Genomic DNA, 19,083 nt, shown 5'->3' on the forward strand with positions numbered 1-19,083 from the left:
GACAGACAGTGAACAGTATTAGGTCAAATGCCTGAAACTCTGTCAAGAGTTTCATAAATAAATGATTGATATTATTTGTAGGATTTAGGTTTGTTTGTTTGCTTTGATGGCAAGGGCCAGTTGTTTCCTATTTCTCTTCACCCATGTCATTCCCAGGAATTACAGCTCCCAAGTGGGAGGGCAGGGATAAGGAGGAAATCACCCAAACCTTTTCCAAGTTGCCCATTTCTACTAAAGCATTTATTCCCATCACCCCTCTCCAAGCAGGGTCCCTTCCCTGCTGAAGGAGTGCTGGCTCCAACCACGAGTCCCTACGAGGGGCAAACTCACCGAGCCAGTTTCCTTAGCAGAGCACGTTTTGTCTGCAGTAAGCAAGGACACGTGCAGACTGAGCTCCTCAGTTTCCCAGGGGCACTTTTTCCCCTTGGAAAGTTTTAGGTGCATGAGAACCACCTTTTAGCTCATGAGGACTCTTCTATAATTTCCTCTAAGCCTTGCTTGTATCAAGGTACAGAATTAACACAAGGGCATTGAGGCCAGCAGTTCTCTGCTGCACACACTGCAAGTTTTATAAACATATCCAGCCAACACTTCTCACCTCAAGCATATCCAATTTCTGCTTCTGCCCTCAGGCACAAGCTGGGTTCCAGACAACATCTCCTTCAGTTGTTATGTCTTTGTACAACACCCATCTAGATTTTAAATAATCTTTTTTTTTCTTCCCTATGCAGACTGCTTAATACTTTGATTTACAAAAACCTCAGCATTATGCCAATTAAGAAGCAGTCTTCTGCTCCATACACCTGGTTATTAATTAAAAGTTGTAAGATTCACATTATTGTGACAAAAAAAAAAATCAGACCACAGTCACAAAGTTCATTTCATATCCTAAACACTCTATATTCAAATTACAAAATCCAAGTAATGAGTGCTTATTAAGAGTCACCATCATTCCCTATGCTTCTACAGTATAAAACACTGCATGAATCTGCAAACCAGATTAAGACATTTGACAGCAAAAAGGATTAGCTAGGATGCCTGGAAATACAAAACCTAAAATGAAATGGTGTTATTAACAGTGAAAGCAACAACAAAAACAGAGTCCCCAGACAGCCAGGGTAAATCACACACCCTCCTAGCTCTACAAGTGCCTTTATCTCTACAGTTGCTGCCAACAGCATTCTCATTCAAGAGAGGATTTGTATCTGCAGGGCTCTAAGCAAAGCTGTTCTGCTGGAGGTGCTGCTCATACATGCTTCCTTCTGAACAAACAGACATTTTAATGCCTTAGGTTTTAGCTTTCACATTTTCCAGATTCTGTACTGCATTAGTATGTAACTCTGAACTTCATATAAAGTCTTAGCAAGTTCTCCTCAGTGTAGTTAGACAAAACAATCCTTTTCCAGCCCGAGAACCAAGGACACTGTTACAGCCTCAGGCCCAAGAAGTACAAACAGCAGCAAATTGAGGAGAGCAAACTGGGAGGATGGGACTTCATAACTGAAGCTGTAATTGGACAGTCAACCCCAATACATAAATGGACCAAAACTTATAAAGTGTGAAAACTTGTGATCTGTCATCTATCTTGGGTGGAGCCACAGATGGGCTCTTGTACTGCCCAAGGTGTGTCCTGTAAAGGCCTTTTAATAGAGACCTACTTTACTCCTTTATCACTGTCCAGCCTCTGTTCCAGGTAGCCTCTCAAGGCATCAATATCAGGCATTTCATTTATCACCTTCCACGCTGACCTGCTGCCCCAAGCAAGGAATAGCAGTCTGAGTTCTGCTGCACCTTTACAGCTTTACTTCTGTGTTTATTTTTTCCAGTAAAGACTGCATCATGACAAGTTATGCTCAGGCAAGTAAGCCAGAATTGACAGGAACACAACACTTACGTGTATCCCCTCACAGAAGTGCAGCAGTCCAATGGCCTCTGGACTTGTGGACATTTCTGGGGTTTCCTGAAGTGCCAGAACCATTCATTTCCTCTGCTCATGGGTATTGGGAGGACCCAAATGTTTCCCTAGAATGACTGAAGCACTGTTACCTCTTCAGTCTACCCACAGAAAATTCCACAGGAAGGAAGTTTCCCTGCATCCTAAGAGGAAACTACCTAGTCATAAAAGACTTGCTATCTCTAACAAAAGATCACATCAATCACTTGGATGTGGTAAGACATACAAGCAATCTAGTCAGGATTCCTCCTTACCTGGGGCTGGGAAGGGCTGGCAGTGAAATTAAAGGCTTTGTTGGTCCTAGAAAACAAATGCCAGAATGTTGAAGTCTAAAACTTTCAGAGCTGGAATACACACAAAGTACTCTCAGACTAAATGAAAGAATTTTTTTTTTCCTAGGAAGGAAAAACAAGGGAAGAGTAGACAGATGGACCAAGTCCCTTAAGTGATGTTCAAGTGATACATGATGAAATTGCATTTGTATTCTCACATCCCAGCTTACTCAAGTTGGAAGTTCTCCAGCCTGGTGACTAGCAGCTCATATGCAATATTGAACGGTGCCATGGAAGCGACGTCCACGAATATAACCTGCTCAGAGGGTCTTGTTTCAGGTGTTGGCTCGGTGGGACAGAGGGTCCGACTCACTTCTTGGTAATTATAGGTCCTCTGATAGCTACAACAGCCAGGGGAAGGAGAGAAGAGAAAGTTGGATGAGAAAGAAAGAGAAAGAGAGCAGTTAAAAAGTTTCTCGGCACTATTAAGAATGGTATCCTTTTTCCCCTGCTTGCATAACTGAAATTCTCATCTGAAAGGCCAGAAGCATTCACTCTTTTATTCTGCACTCAAGCTCCACCTCTGTTGCCTCTCAAAATCTGCACAAGGGACTGGCCATCCTCAACATTTCACTTCCCTCGGGGAAGCCTGCGACAGCTGTGGATCCCAAACATCTGCCATTTAGTGGAGGCAGAGAGAGCACTGACAGCCACTGCTGTACCCATCAGGCAAAACACTGCAGGACATCTGCTGCTGGCACCAGGATTCAGCCACAGGATGAAGCTTCACATCTTAAATCGTCTAAGGTGCCTGAAATTTCTCTATTTGCAGCCCAACAGGCTCTGGGGTTAATGAACATACAATGCAGCCTTGCTTTCATAAAGAAGCACGCCTAGAATAAACTTAACTTAGATGTTCCTGTAGTGAGAAACAGAAGTTCTTTTTGCCCAAATGCACTGTTTCACAGAAGTTACAGTGCTCTTTCAAGAGCCTGCTCAAACCCTGCCCCAAAGCAGAGCCCAGGAACTCCCTGCACACACGGAAGGCAACTGTGGAACGACAGCAGTGCTGTGTGGTGGATTCGGTGACTGGTGCCACAGGCAGATCCCCCACAGACAAGCCTCCTGGTACCCTGTGCATTTATCTGAGAAGCTAAGAGCCAAGAGCAGGCTGTCAAGTAAGAGGTTACCTATCAAATCCTGGTCTTCCTACACCCAGCTGGCAGTAAGCAAGAATGCTCTGCAACCAACCCCACAGTCTACACAGGCCACAAGATGTAGCACATGAGGGAGGCTGCTGATGAATACAGCTGGTAGAGGAGTGTGTCACAAAGAAGAGACTCCAGTACTTACAGGCCTCGAAAAATCAGTGGGACCTGCCACGAGAGCACTCCCTTCTGCTGGCGAACTACAAACAGGACGGGGTACTGGAGGTTCTCAGAGCTGCTGTTCACGTACACCCGCACCGCATCCACCTGGGGAAAAGAGAGGATAAGCTGAAGGCAGAGAACAAGGCAGCTCCAAATGCAGCTGGGAGAAGCCTTTCCCCCTTCCTCAGTCTGACCTAGGTGCTGACAACATGCACAGGGAGATCAGCAGTGTTTATCACTGGACTAATTATTCAGATCCAGAAGGCATTCACAGAAGTGCCTCTCTGCTAATGCTGCAGTCCAGAATCACAGCCCTGTGCCCAGGTCAGAAGTGACTGTCAGTCAAGACACAGTGGACAAATGCAGAATACATAAGAGAGTTCAGCAGCTTCTGTTGGGAGCAACCTACATAACTTATCTTACAAAAATTAAGCAAACAGATGCAGACACACAAGACAAAGACTCAATGCTACAACTAAGAATTTTCTTGCCAGGACTCTTATGTACCCAACTCAATCAACATTACTGGTAAAGTCACAAAGATGATATCAATAGGATGAAAAAGCATATTAGCAGCTGGCTCTCATGTAAGCAATTCCAATATAACCATAATCCCACCTAACAAAACAGAAATACACTGCTGACTGCCCTCAAGTTGACAAGAAAGGCTGCTTGTGAGAAAGGGGTTTAATGCAGCCCACTGCACCAGCAACTGAAATTTCTCCGTACATTATCATTGGCCACCACATGGTTGCAGAGGTAGGACAGTCTAGTGTAGAACACCCTCAGTTCACTGAAAAGCAAGAAGTTTGTCTGCACCACGTGGAACTGTCACCATTTTCACTTGAAAACAGCAACCCTTCAGCTCCCTCTCAGAACTGTAGACACTGAACAAGAATACAAAATACAAGAGTGCATAACTCATCATATGATAAAACAGTCCATCTTGATTAGAGGCCTTGAAATAATGAAAGTATATTAAGTAGATAATATATACACATTTTAAACCTGCCACATCCTGAAAGATTATAATGGACTCTCACTAGATCAGTAAAAGACTTCTCACAGATATTCTGACTTTATACTCTCCAAGAAGAGTAAAGGTACAAGGAAGTAGCACCTTCTAAAAACATACAGAATTAGCAAGGTAGAATATGGAGTTACTAGAAATGGCAGCTTATTCTTACCCTGAGGACACTGGTTTCAAAGAAATTACTTACATCTGCAATTCCAAGTCAAAGAAAATTTCCTATTTATTCTTGTTAGGCTCACATAGGAGTTGAGTCTAGTAGAACAAAACACCTTCCTGAAAGCCATAATCATTATCAGTTTTCCTGACATTGTCACCATACTACAGAGGTATACTACAGTCACCAATTCCTAAAAAATTAGGTCTTCAACAAAAAAAAAAAAAAAAAAAACCACCCAAATAATTTAATTACAAACCCCCTTGAAATAGAAGGGCAGAAATTAGAGTCTTTTCCCATTGCCTTCTGGCTTCTAAACCTTTGCAAAGCTCTTCTGGCCTGCTCCCCAGCTTTTCCTTCCAGTCACAAAAACTACATATGCAATTTTGTTTCCACGTATATTTCACCATAAGGTGCTAAAACAAAGGTAAGAAACACAGCACCACAAAGTAAAACACAGGAAGGGTGGAGCCTGAAGGGTGTCACCGCAGGCAGCACTGGAAGGTGCCTCGGTGGCTGCCTCAGTCCCTGCAGCTGCCCCGAGGCAGAGCCAGCACACATCGGTGTAACTTGGAAACACCGGGACTGGGCTGAACAAGCTCCTGCTTGTTTGGTGTGTTTGCTGTGACAAGGAACGAGGACACGAAGGAAGCGACTGGAACCGAACAAGAAAACAAATCTAAGGAGCATGCAGACACAATGGTCAAGCCAGTCTCCTGCAAGGACACGGAAGAATTCTCCACCCGTGGGGAAAACAACAATCACTGCAGAAAGGGCACATTGCAGCTTTTTGACCATGAAACGGTTCAAGCAAGGCCACCTCCACAGAGGAAGTGATTCTCGCTTCCCTCAGGTTGGATATGGATCTGTGAACCATCAGAACATCAGCTCAATGCAATGGGGAGCTCACACCAAACTCATAGCAAATAGCACTATTGGCTTATGCATCCTCAACTATCCATAAATACCAGCCAGAGACTGGGAAATTCTCTTCTCCATTGACTTCACGAATGCAGACCATAACCCAGGACATGAGTTATGCATATATTACAGGTTTTCTTAATTGTACATGAGTATGTGTACATTAAATGAGTACAATTCATTCCCAGCCCTCCCAGCCTCTCCTTATAGGAGAGGTATTCCAGTGCCTTCAACGGCCTTGTGGGGCTCTGCACTGGAGTCACTCCAGTAGGTCCATACCTTCCTTATACTGGGGAGACCAGAACTGGACACAAGCAGGATCACCTAGAGCCAGCTGACCATGGATGGAAACCCCACAACCTTTCTGGGAGACCTGTTATGATGAGTGACCATCCTCAGTAAGAAAAGAAAGTTTCCCATCTGTCCTAGGGAAGAGTAAGGGAAGGGAAACAAAAGCATTGGTGATGAATGCTCTGACAGAGAAAAGCCTGCGACGTGGGAAAAAGCCCCTTCCCTCTGCTGTGACAGAGCACCCAGACCCCTCATTTGGTTTCCCTCTCTCCACAAAACTAAGCTGATTATACACCACCTACATTTATTCAGCCTTGCTGCTGATTCCATTATCTTACAATACATGTAGGAAATAGGAATATCAGGAGAGGAAGGTAAGAGTCTCAAGCCTCAATACTCTTTTAAATCTGAGCACTTACCCACATGAAAATTGGTATATGCCATATTACTGCCATAATGACTTCTCTACATCCTTACTGTGCTCAGCACTCTGTATTTGCTCTCTGTAATAGCTGGTTATAGCTCCTTTGCCCTGCTTCCCTAAAAGTCCATATTCAGGTGCCTTGAGTTCTTTTTGGTCTGATAATACCTGGGGCAACATCCAGCTGCATCAAGGCAGGATCACCTACGGCCACAGATGGGATCCCACTACACTCCTTTCCCTCCCTCTCACCTTTCTCTCTGCACTCTACACAGGCAAAGCTGCTTCCCAGACCACATTCAAACAGGGTGCCTCAAACAGAGAGGAACATCAGAAAATCAGAAGCAACACTCATTAAGAAGATCCCAGCACACTTTAAATTTCACCTCAATATACCAACAGCTCACTCGCAATGAATACCTCTGTTCCCCCTACATTTGCACATACCCAGATCAATCCAGAGCATCACACTGCCTAACCCCATCAACATCTTTATTATAAACCCCAGGAAACAAACAGGGCGATTAAGAAGCAGGACAGATGGCAACTGAGGTTCCAGTCCATCTAGTTATTTACCCTGCTGCCATCACCACAGCAACACAGGGCCTCTTGTGGGCAGATCCTGCACTTCCAGTGGAGGGGCCAAATCCCAATCCCAAGGTGCAGCTCTGCTCTCCCCTCACAGCATCTCAGGGATACAGAGCAGCTCCCAACAGCTTTGGCTGATGGGCACCTTTCTTAGACTACAGCTGTTTCTGCCAAACACTGCAATAAAACAGGTGGGATTTGCCTGCTGGCCAAACCTGCACAAGAAGTTCCCAATTAATGGCTGAAGACTTGGAAATAAGCTTGAGCATAAGTCCAGCAACATGTAAGTGCAATTATGAGGAAGCTTGGAAAAGTGCAGAAAGAATTACCATGTAACTGCAACCAGGGCTTCTCTTCCTCTGTTGTCACTCACTCTCCAATTTACTGCTACAGATCAGAAGGAACCCTAATTAGTGTCTTGGAGAAAGACATTTTCCCTGGCAGGATGAACTGTCTAGCAGGAACATCACAAGGGACAGGGATAAAGATGTAACACTTATGAATGGATGTTTACATTTTTTTAGGCCTTCTTCTATCTGACCTACCTTAAACTTTTAATCCATGCTTTGCTTCTAGACTCTCTTGCCTTGATATAGACAACATATACATTTTCATGCTACAGATTTAATTAATTCACTATTGAGCCAATGCTAGCAGTCCCATCTTTCACTTTGAAAGTCAGCATTTGGCATTTGCCTTCAGCAAAATATTTTTAGAAGAGTGGAAAAAAGCAGGAGGTGAAGAAAAAAAAAGGTGATTTATTTACTTCAAACATGCTTCTCCCTCCACACCTTCCAAAGGTTATGTCATTTTAAAAACAAGCAGTTCTGACTCAAGAACCCTTCCCTGCTACAGAACCACTGCTCCCCATCACACATACTTCTCCCTTCCAACACAAAACTTTACATAGAGACAAGAGGAACTCCAGTGAAAAAGCAGTGTTCTAATTTAAAATTAAAATCATCATGAAGACTTTGAGCCTTCTCTGCATCCATCCCCACTCACTTAGCACTGGTGAGATGAGGAAGAAATTTTGCCTGGGCAGTAACAGGGTCAACCAGGCTGCTTTCACTCCTGCATTGCCAGCACTGCTGAGGGACTTCATTTTGAAGCAGATCATCACCAGCCCCACAGAAAACTAGTTGCACCTTCCCCTTCCTTGTACACTCACAGTAGGAGGCTGCCTATATTGGCATTATAATATACTGCTAGATTTCATCTGTGCCCTCCAAGCCGAAACCCTCATCTTGGGAAACAACCTTGCGCACCAAACGCTCCCTTTGACAAGGCAGGCCCTGCACAAATATTTGTCAGCAATAACCTTACTGCTGCCTTTTGTGCTGCGGGGCTGAGGCAGGGGCAGGACTGCTGCAGAGACCTCTGCTCCTCCCAGTCCTTCCCAGAGCCAAGGCTCCGCCGTGTGCAGGGGCTCTCCACCAGCCACGCTCGTGATAGTTTTGTTTCTCAGATGACTGACCTTGAAGTTTCTCCTGTGTTTCAAGGTGGACAGAGCAATAGGACAGCTGAATAAAGAGAGAGCTCTCAGCTCTGTATAAAAACGTGTTAGACCAGGAAAGACAAATATTTGTACTTCAGTTGCACCAATACCATGGAGATAGGGGGAGGGAAGAAAAGGAAGGAAAAAAGTACAACTGAACTCCATTCTCTAGATGGGAACAGGCAGAAGGAGCTGGCCTCAAATTCGCACAGCTGAACAGAACCAACACGGCTGCAAACATTAAGCAAAATAAACCAGGCTCTTGTTGACATGAAAGAATCCTTGGACTGATTATTCAATCTGCATTTCCCACAGAGATTAGACATCATCTTAAAACCGTGGGGATGTGAATTTAAGGGCAAGGCAGGAGGTTGCAACAACAGTTTGTGCTGCAAGCAGAGGTTTTCAAGGGCTTTGCCGTGGATTCCTTTCCAAAAGCTCTTGCTAAGCAAAGCCTTTGAGTCGCAGCAGGGCTGCCCCACGCTCTGGCCGCACCCCCGGCCGCTCCCTGCCAGCCTGTCGGGATTACGGGCCCGCCCTGCGACAGCGCTGGGCCGTGGGGCTGCCAGGGCAGCGGGCCAAGCCCGGGGGCAGGGAACACATCCGGCCGGCAAACACACACTGCTGCTCACAAGGAAAGGTCTCAGCACAGGACACGTGTCCAAAAGCCAGGGAACTGCTGCTGCCAGCTGTTGCACGAGAAAGAGGTGCTTCATTTTTATATAAACCCTGAAATTAAGTGAAGCAGGATTGAGCCAGGCGGCCTAGAGCAATCGAGGCAGTGAATGAACATCCCATCAGCACCAAACTCTGCTGATCTTCCCACTGACAAGGCAACAGGGGAAGCTGAGACCCAGAAGAAAAATAGCTGAGACAGTGACAGGTTTTAGAGAACCTCTCTTCTGCCGTCTCATGAGATGTGAGCACGGCTCCTGCCTGACAGCAAAACAAGTGGAGCTCAGAGGATCATTCCCTTTCCGCCTTTTTCTGTCTCTGTGCTCCAGTGTCAGTCTTAGTTGGCAAAAGCAATCTGTCAAATAACCTTGGCCCACAGTTTTCTTCCAGCAGTATTAAATACCCAAAGCAGCATGAATGAAGAGACAGAGTCTGAGTATGTCAAGCACAACCTTGGACACATTAATGTAATTGCTCCAGGATTAGTATTTTTCATTTTAATTGTTTCACTCTGTGCAAATGTGCTGTGTGGACTTACAGTCTGCCATGGACTTTCCCATGAGTTCACTTGTTTGCAACAGTGTCTGTGAAGCATAAATGGAAGTAAGACAAATATAAAACGTGATAACATTTATCTTTTTCCGTTTTTGACATTTTGTCCTCTAACCAATGTCACTAGGGAGTCTCGAGGACAGCCAGGAGAAGAAACTGGGAGTTGCCATGCTGGATGAAGTAGGTACCTGTTTCTGAACACCCTCAGACTTTATGAAGATGTTAAAAATAAAAAATCCTATTTTGAACAGTCAGTTAAGGGACAAACAACTCTCCAATAACTGCATCTTCCTAAACCACAGCAGCTGGAACTCCAGGCCAGGCCACTCCTTGAAACAAAAAGGTTTATAACCTCTCCAAATTGTAACTCCAAGCTCCTGGCAGTAACTCCAGTGATTGCTGTCAGAACATAGATACCTCGTTCTTTCTTGGCTCCCAAGTTCTTCACTTCAGTAACACTTCAGATGTGGATTGAATTATATCTTGTAATGCATGATGTGTTTTTTTAAAACCATTTTCCATTTATTTTAAACTACACTGAAGTAGCTATTTCTATGCTCGAAGAAAAACATCAGTGTAAAAAAGTAAGGAAGGCTGTTTCTGAAATCTTCTGCGGTTCTCCAAGTATACACAGCATGAAATTATGTTTGCTTATGCAAATGTACTAAACTACATTTTCAAACTGAGCAGATGGCACACCCTTGCTATATACCTTTTACAGTCTGCACTTAGATTCCTTAAATATTCCCTGAAACAGCAGATGAGGTCCATACAGAAAAAGCTTACCTCCCTACCACAACTTCTGCACAAGTTATTTGAGGACATTTCAGCCTCTACTTACAATGCAAATGTATAATAAATTGCTGCACTGTTCTTGGAAAGAGTTCAAATTGAGGAGAGGCATTTTGATGAAGTTCCTCTTATTCAGAATTTGTTTTCTTTTTTAATTTAAACATCTTGGGGCTGGGAAGGGAACAACAAAACCTGATCAGCTTTGACTTTAAACATGACAGCCCAACAAGAAGAGAATGACTAAGATTTAGAACAACATTCGAATTCAAAAGAGATGCTTTAGTTCAAGGACAAGTTATCGAGCTTGACAGCATTAGCTTACACATTAGAAATAAAACTAAAATTCTTGCCAGCACTGCAGTTACCGTCTAAAGTTCCGTGGCTACCCTGCAAGAAACCAGAGCAGCTTTCAGTTTTTTTCTCTAAAGCCTGCAAACTGATAGCCTCTGTCAAGACACACTGTCTTTTTGCCTCCTAGGTAGGGAAACCCACGAGATGCAAAATCCTAGACAGATAAATAATAATTTAAGTTTGAGGGGATCTCAGTTGCTTCTATCCCCAGCCCAAAGCTAAGCCACATCCCACACCATTCTTTCACCTAAGATACCCCACTTTTGTCAGAGTTTTCAAGAATGTACTTTCTGATGCAAAAAAAAAAACCCAAACCAACCATCAAGTTTGAGGTTTTAGTAGATCCCCATCCAATTTCTCTCATAGTTTACTTTTGTTGTCCCCTGTAAGCAAAAGCTTTTTGTGTGACCCTAGGCAGGGTAAGGAGTGTTCAAGAGAACCCACTGAGAAGCAGCAAGCACATTCCAAATGCTGTGTGCTCTACACTGCCTACGCTGTCACCTCCCAGGGCTGGCTGTTTTCTTTAAGAAATATAAATTATATACACAAGTTACTCCAAAGCGATTCTGTTGAACTCTGCTGGCTTCAGATATCATATACTATAATTTGCTTTGATTTTTTTTTGGATTTGACATTGTGCCTACATTCCTGTCACATAAGGCATTTACTATTAGGTTCCAGAAATGGTGTGCTGAGGCTCTTCCACTGCCCTGTGGTGAACAGACTAGAGACAGCAACCAAAGAGCAACAGTGTTCAGGCCCTGGAGATCCTGCAATAACAGCAGCTCTACTGACAACAGCAGATGTTCTCATGCAAGCATTTGTAATCTTCCCAATCTCTTTGAGTTTTACCTGCATGTTTGTGGCTGAACTGGTGGGCTTCCACTCAGCATTAAGGAAAGACAGAACTTAACCTGCTGTCCTCGCTATAGCTCAGGCTCAGCCTTCTCCAAAGAGTAGACTAAAGTTTTATTGCATGCATGGTGTAGCTGTGGACTGAAAGCTGGGCTGGAGCCAAGACTAACATTATGGAGAACATGTGCAGGACATCATGGGAATACTTTGAGGTAGTTTAGTTCCAGCCTGAAGCGTTCTACATGTGAAACCCAAAGCCAGCTCAGAAGCAAGAGGTGAAAAAATGCTCTTAGAGTTGTTATAATACAAATGGGTGCTGCCAGAATGAGACACACACTAGCATGTCAAACCCCAGAGAACAGCAAACACAGATTTGATCACTGCCACTTACTAAACCTACACTATTAAACCTATTACTACAGGTTGTCCTGTGTAGCAGATCAAGGAGTTTCCCTGCAGCTAGGACAGATGGCTTTGGTCTGAGCAAGTGACTCACCACGCAATTCCAGAGGAACATATGGGTGAATGAATTCCCATTTTGGCTGCTTGCCTAAAGGAAAGCAAGTGCAACTACCATCCACACCTAAGAAATGAGACCCATTCACCAGAGGTCAGAGGAACACTGAGGAATGCATCATGCTCTTTGGCTGGAAAAGGCACTTGGTCACAAAATTTAAGGCATGTCATTGGAAGATTTCTGATCTTGCTAGTGTTGATACTGCTCTTTCTTTAGGACAGTCAACTTTTCCCTATCTGCAGCTCTGAAAAAATGAAGGGTAATGATGGTAACCCTCCCTGGTAGTACACAGCCTCTCATAGACTGATGGTAATTTTTTACCCATCACTCCTCAGACAGACTTCACAGACAAGACACTCATTGCAGGGCTACACATCCTCACACTGCACAACTGCTCAGCAGAGAAGGCACAGCTTAATCAACTGTCAGTCTCAATTTATGGTGAGTTGGGCCATATGGGAACTGAGACTGGGGCTCTGTTCCTAGTCCTGGCAAGGGAGGAGGAGGGAAATAGCACCCACTCTTTCTCTTAAAATAGGTGCAGCCCACTGCTCAGCTTTGGAGCTCATTGCAACCAACATGTACTGCATGAATGTCCAAGAACTGTGTTTGGATTGCAGCAGTTTTGCCTACGAATGGAAAGTTGGAAACTTGTTCTCTTTAGAGATACTTGGTTTTCTAAATATAGTCCAAGTATTTCCCAAATCATATATTCAGCTGACCTGAGCTGCCGTGAGGAAAAAGAACTTCTGTTGTCTTCCTCATGATATTCTCCTGGATTGCTTACAATTTGCTACAGGACACACCAACCTGCACAATATGAGTGTAATTTGTACTTTCAGCAAATTAACCATTAGCAGCTGCCAGATCTTACAGTGGTGGAAAGTCTCATTGAATTCCATCAGTACTCACACACATACTATTCTTATTGAAAAACCTGGTATTACTGCAAACATAGAACTAAGCAGGTTCTCTTACTTGTCACATAAAGCCTTCTCCAGTCAGTGGTAAATCCAGCAGAAACATTCCACAGCACTTTTTCAGTCTTCTGAGCAGGAACACACTGCACATGCAGCTCCAGTGAATCAGCAAAGATGTCCTTCCTTTGTCCCTCCCGAGTAGCAACACACTGAACATGTGGAATGAGCGTGCTTTTTTTTTTTTTTTACCCCTATCCTGGATGTCTCCAGTGTAAATAATCCTAAAATAAAATAACCCTGTTTGCCCAACTAATTGTTCACCAGACTTCTAACAGTGCACATCTGCCTTTGCTGTTAGAGCAAGAGGGCATAGCAACAAGTGACCCAGCTGGATTTACTACTATATTTCTTTATACTCAGAGTTAAAAATAAAACAAACAGCTGCACGGGGGGAAATTTCAAAGAGCAGCTAAAAGGAAGAAAAGGGAATTCAAGAAACAGTAAGACTACTCCACTACAAATCAAGAGTTTCCACCATGAGGAAGGAGTTTGTCATGTGCCTTTGTTCATAGGCCAACTCTTGAAGACCTTTGCAGCAGAGGTGGCTGTGCTTCTCCTCAGCACAGCTTTACTTTCACAGTTCTACCTCAGCAATTAAGGCCTAAATCCTGGTACATAAAAGACTGTCAGATTTCTGCCTCCAGACAAGTGTTTCTGCACAGCACATAGGAAGGTTTTTCCCCCTCCCCAGAGAGAAGAGACCTGGCAATGTATTTACACAAAGGAAGTTTCAGCTAGGTGATTTGGTCCACATATAAGTATCATCATTTTTATTTTACCCACAAGTTGTACAGAAAGGAAGCCACATGTCTCAGAGCAGCTCTGCTGCAGAGCCCTGAATTGTGGTTTCTTCACCTTGTATATATCTGCTTGTGAATACTCCCATGTGACTCATTTTCCCTCCTGTCTTGCGTTCCTGTACCCCAAGGAGTAAAGATGATGATGTGGATGAAGAACATCCTCTGAGATCAGGCCAGCACAACACTTTTCAGAAAGCAGCAGGTCTCTAAAGCACCAAACAGGAGAAAAGTTCTTGTTCTCTCCTTTCTGTCATCCACCATCCATCCATTCAAGCACTGCTCTATTCAGCTGCATTTTCAGATGTGCCTGTGCAGCCATAGCACATCAGTAACCAGAAAATTTACAGAGGGTTCATAGATCACAAGCCAGCCTTCACATTTTGTCCTTGTCTCCAAGTTTTCCCTTCCTTTGTAGGCCTGACCTAATGAGAAAGAGCAGCAGAGGGGAAAACAGCAGAATTTACAGCACTGTGAAAATAAATTCCTGTTTTCAGAGCCAGATCACTCCAGACCTGACTTTGTTTCAGAGGGGAAAGCAATTAAACTCATCCACTGCAGCCTTTCCATATGGGGAATGCTCTTTTTATTCAATTAACTTTTCTGTAACTAAGGTTAATCGCCTATGTGGTATCTGCTTTGAGTTATCAGAGGCTTCTGGCTAAACTGCCAACAGGAGAGAGACAGGAAGAGACCAAAAAGACCAGGAAGAGCAGAGAGCTCACAGGTGGCAGGCAACCGGCAAACACTGGCTGGTATTCCCTCACTAGGAGTTCAAGGCTTAAGACTGTAGCAAAAAGCAATGACTAATACACTGAGTTTTTGCAGGACTTGCATTCCTTCACAAGCCCCAACACCATGACAGCATATCCCTAAACAACTTCCCAACTTTTGCATAAGAAAACCCTGCCCACAAGAACTTGGTGATTAAAGCCAAGATTTCCACTACCAAGCTTCTAAATCTTGAGCAATTCTCAACAACAGGGGGACACAGGAACACCAAGACAGCTCAACCCTTGACCATGTCAGCAAGAGGAGATCCAGTCACGTTTGTGTCTCATGGGTTCAGGGCTGCAGCTGGGAAAGGGGCTGCACACAGCCACAGCCAAACATGCCAGCTAGGTCAGCCACCTTCTTGCCAGCTTCCACTGCTTCGTCTCAGAAATGGCACCTGTAGAGCTCAGTGAAGCATCAGAGAATTGGAAGATCATCTTCAGAGATCATCTAGTCCAAACACCCTGCCATGGGCAAGGAGATATCTTCACCTAGATCAGGTTGCTCAAAGCTCTATCCAGCTTGACTATGAACACTCCCACTAATGTGTATCCACAACTTCTCTGGACAACATGTTCCAGTGCCTCACCATAAAAAAAATTTCTTCCTTATGTCCTAACCAAATCTCTTTCAGTTCAGAACTGTTTCCTCATGTCCTCTCATTACACTGTAGAAAGCTTTCTCAATCATTTTATAAGCTTCTTTATACTGAAAGGCCATCCAGTCTCTCTGGAGCCTTCTTTACCATCAGAACCTGTTCTAGGCATCCCTCATCAGAAAACTTCCTATGGAAGTCCATCTTTATTTAAAGATTTTTTTGTCTTCCAAACATTTTCCTAGCAGGAGTTGGTTGCATGGCCCTCTAAGCATATTTATGACACTGCTTGGTGAGTTCTGCATCGGAAAAAAAATTAAATCTCAAACCTGAATTTTCCCTTCTTAGATATACGCCTTGACCCAAACTCTGCAGAGACTTCATGTTCCAGCATACAGGCCCATGGAGATTAGTCCATTAAACCTCCTGCTTAGGTAAGGCAGTAGTCTGTACTGAGCAGTCTGTACTTCACAGCACAGGAACACCTCAGTGTCTAGAAGCAGCTTAGAAGCTGCATTTAGGTACCTGCAAACACCACTGAGCAGCCATGTGCTTCCTCCCTGCCTACTCCCACTGTGCTTTCACTAACTCTCCAGGAGAGAAAGCTTTATTTTTCAGGTGTCCAGCAAAAACCACACAGCTTCAAAGAGCACATTAAATTGAAGGAATCAGATTAATTTTAACTGAAGTCAGTATTCGTGCTGTCTCTGCTAGGAAGACACCGACAACACCTGGACTGCCAACAGACCCTCATCATAATACCCAATACTTGTGACACCCAAAGAAACCTTACACCTCAACCAGCTTCCAAAAGGAGGCTCAAGCCCAAAGTGTGCTTTTGACCTCCTGAGATCCTTGGTGACACCCAACACTTAAGTAAGGCTGGGCTCAGTTGCATCATAGCCCAGATACCCAACTGCTGGCCCATAAATACCAGGTGCATTTTATTACATAGTATACAGTGTGGGAAAAAGCCACGGTTTCCATTTTCTATTGTTCTGTGCAGCTGAGGACAGGAGGGAAGATTCATCCACCCAGTTCACCATCTTTTGGTACATCAGATCGTCTTACTCAGCAATTAACGCCCAATCCAAACAACGGGGGCAGAGTTTCCAAGGTACCACTTAGCTACCTGAGATAAATACGACACAAAAAGTGAGGACGGGGGAACCCTCAATAACTGGGTACACATCAATGACAGGTTTCTTTTCACCATCAAACAGCCATGGATGGCCTGGCCACACTGCTCTGCAGCCTCCTCACCACAAACCCCACTTGCACAGCCCTGCCTCACCACCCGGGCTACCAGGGGAGAGCACCCTGATCCTAAGGAAATGCACAGTGGGGAAAATGGCATTTAAAAACGCTTATTAAATGCACGCACGCTCTTTTTTTTTTTTTTTTTTTTTTTTTTTTTTTTTTTTTTTTTTTTGTAGTTTGGCTTTTTTTTTGTGGATTTTGTGTTGTTTTCTTAAAATTATTTTTCATGTAGTACTATTATCCTCTCAACTCCTTTCTAGGCTTTAGACGCATTCTGCGCTAGAACAGCTGGACATCCCCTTTGGGAGTGGGGGGCACCAAACCACCTGCCCACCCCGCAGCTCCTGGGACACCGGCACCTCCCAGCCCGCAGCCCCGGGAGCCCTGTCCGCGCCGGGGAAGGTGCAGAGGATCCCGCAGGTGCACTGCGGCTCCCGCCCACCGCGGCGGCGGGAGGATGCGGGCAGGACAGAGGGACAGCCCGGCCCGCTCCCGCACAGCGGCACCTCTCCGGCACACGCTCCCCACCCGAGAGGGTGAGGGGGACGCGGTGCTCGCCCCGCCGCGGGGAACCCGGAGCTCGCTCCTACCTGCCCGGGCTCGCTGCGGTAGGCGAAGGCGTAGACCCGCTCCGCGCTGATGTTCACGGCGCCCCGGTAGACGTGGCCGAAGGCGCCGGGAGCGGGGTTGTCCCCGGGGCCGCCCCCCGCTGCCGCCGCTGCCCAGAGCAGGGCGCAGAGCAGAGCCCCGGGGCCCGGGGCTGCCCGCCCGGCCATGGGCTCCTTCCTGCCCACCCCGCAGGAGCCCGCACCGCGTGTCCCCGGCAGGGCGGGCGGCGAGGCGCCCTCTCTGCGATTGGAATAAAGAGCTCGGCGACACGGACGAGAGGCAGCGGGGGCAGCGCCGCACGCCCCCGCCCCGCGCCCGGGGGACGCCGAGCAACTTTCCCCGGGGAAGGACCCTCCGCCGCCGGCGGGGCGGGGCGGGGAGGGGACGGGAGGCCGGCCGGCGCGCTGGCCAGCCCAGGGGAGGAGGGTCTCCTCTCTACGACCGGCCCCAAAGTCTGAGACCGGCTTAGCGGCCGATTGTCGGGGGGCTTTTCCCCTCGGCTGGCCGTGCTGTGAGCGCAGGGACACGCTGTCATCGTCAGGCACGTGGGGATCAGCATCTGCAGGGCTTCAACACTCCCTGCCCACCGCGTTAGGGGCGTCCTCGCTCCATGTTCTGCCCGCTTGCTGGAGCTGCAGCTCGCACCTGCAATCCTCTATGGGGCGCTCCCTAACCTTTATTTTTTGTCTTCTCATAACTTTGGGATAAATGCTCTCATCCTTTAGTTCAGCCCAAATGTGCAAAAAGCAGCAGCAAATGGAATTTCATTAATCTGAAAATGGCTTGGTGCATCTCTTTGAGTCATCCATGGAACTGGCTACAAACCATACTGTTGATACTCAACCTTTTCAGTAAGATGAGAGCGATATCGTTGGGCTGTGAAAAGGCAAGGGATCTCTCTCTCTCTCTCAGCTTAACCTTCCTGTGGTCTTCTGTTGAAAATACACCTAGGAAATGTGTCAGATTCCATGGTGTAGGGATGCACTTTTAAGTCAGAGGAAATAGAGTGTTACTTATAAAGCAATCAGAAAGGTTTTTCAGGCTGAGGATAAACTTTCAGGAGACACAGTTTTATAAAGTCAGCCTGCAGCCTCCAACTGCAGTGACTCTGGCCCCAGAAGCTTTCCGCAAGTTATGGGTTTTGTTTTCGAGGCTGAGAGATTTCCTGCGGGATCACTTGTTGTCTTTGGAGGAAAAGTTGCAAAGCTCAGCAAAACGAGCCAGCATGCCTTGTGCTGCCATTTTGATCTCCAGGCCCTTGTGTAATTTCTGCCAAGAGAAAAAACTAGATTGTCAGTCAGTTCTGTTCATCTTGAAGCAGAGTTCAAGTCACCCTGCCTTTTGTCAGAGTCTCAAGAAATATCATTAAGGGTAAAATAAACCACTTGTGATCTGCTGGAAGATGGAGAATTCAACACAAAGATTTTGCCCTTCAGCCTGGAATATCATGCTCTGAAGACCAGGAGACTCTATGACTCTATCTTGTCTCTTACCAGGACATGGTGTGACCTGTCCTGGGGGACTTCAAACAGAGGCAGCACTGGGACACTTGTGGCTTCCCCTCCCTACGCTGTAGAGCCCAAGGCTCCTGAATCCTACAGCTCCTTTCTCACCCACTGCTCTCTGTAGATGTACAGGTCCCTCTACCACGGCCAGTAGCCCTCTAGCACGTGCTGGAGGGAGGACACTAGAAAACTTATCTTTGCCCAGAGAGGAAACTTCAGGCAAGAGGAAGAGGGAAAGCAGGTAAGGGTCATGCCTGTTCCTCAGGGCAATGTGACTGATGGCACAAACATGGTGTTCTGCAACCCAAGGTAGCTGTGG

The 19,083-nt window shown here is 45.7% G+C and overlaps 1 protein-coding gene across 2 annotated transcripts in view; it reads right to left on the reverse strand.

Annotated features, from left to right (window-relative positions):
- SIDT1 (SID1 transmembrane family member 1) overlaps nucleotides 1-17,882 on the reverse strand; it is a 42,385-nt gene extending 24,503 nt beyond the window's left edge. The window contains exons 1-4 of one of the 2 annotated variants that reach the window (XM_063394007.1): nucleotides 17,241-17,882; nucleotides 3,580-3,701; nucleotides 2,457-2,627; nucleotides 2,209-2,254 (exon numbers count right to left, since the gene is read on the reverse strand). In XM_063394007.1, the coding sequence (XP_063250077.1) occupies nucleotides 2,209-2,254; nucleotides 2,457-2,627; nucleotides 3,580-3,701; nucleotides 17,241-17,426 (525 nt within the window). In that variant the 5' untranslated portion in view covers nucleotides 17,427-17,882. The remainder of the gene's footprint in view (nucleotides 1-2,208; nucleotides 2,255-2,456; nucleotides 2,628-3,579; nucleotides 3,702-17,240) is intronic. The other variant, XM_063394008.1, reaches the window with a different exon arrangement.
- Between the last annotated feature and the right edge of the window lie 1,201 nt (nucleotides 17,883-19,083).

Source organism: Prinia subflava, chromosome 3 (genome assembly GCF_021018805.1).
Source record: "Prinia subflava isolate CZ2003 ecotype Zambia chromosome 3, Cam_Psub_1.2, whole genome shotgun sequence".
Taxonomy (NCBI): Eukaryota; Metazoa; Chordata; class Aves; order Passeriformes; family Cisticolidae; genus Prinia; species Prinia subflava.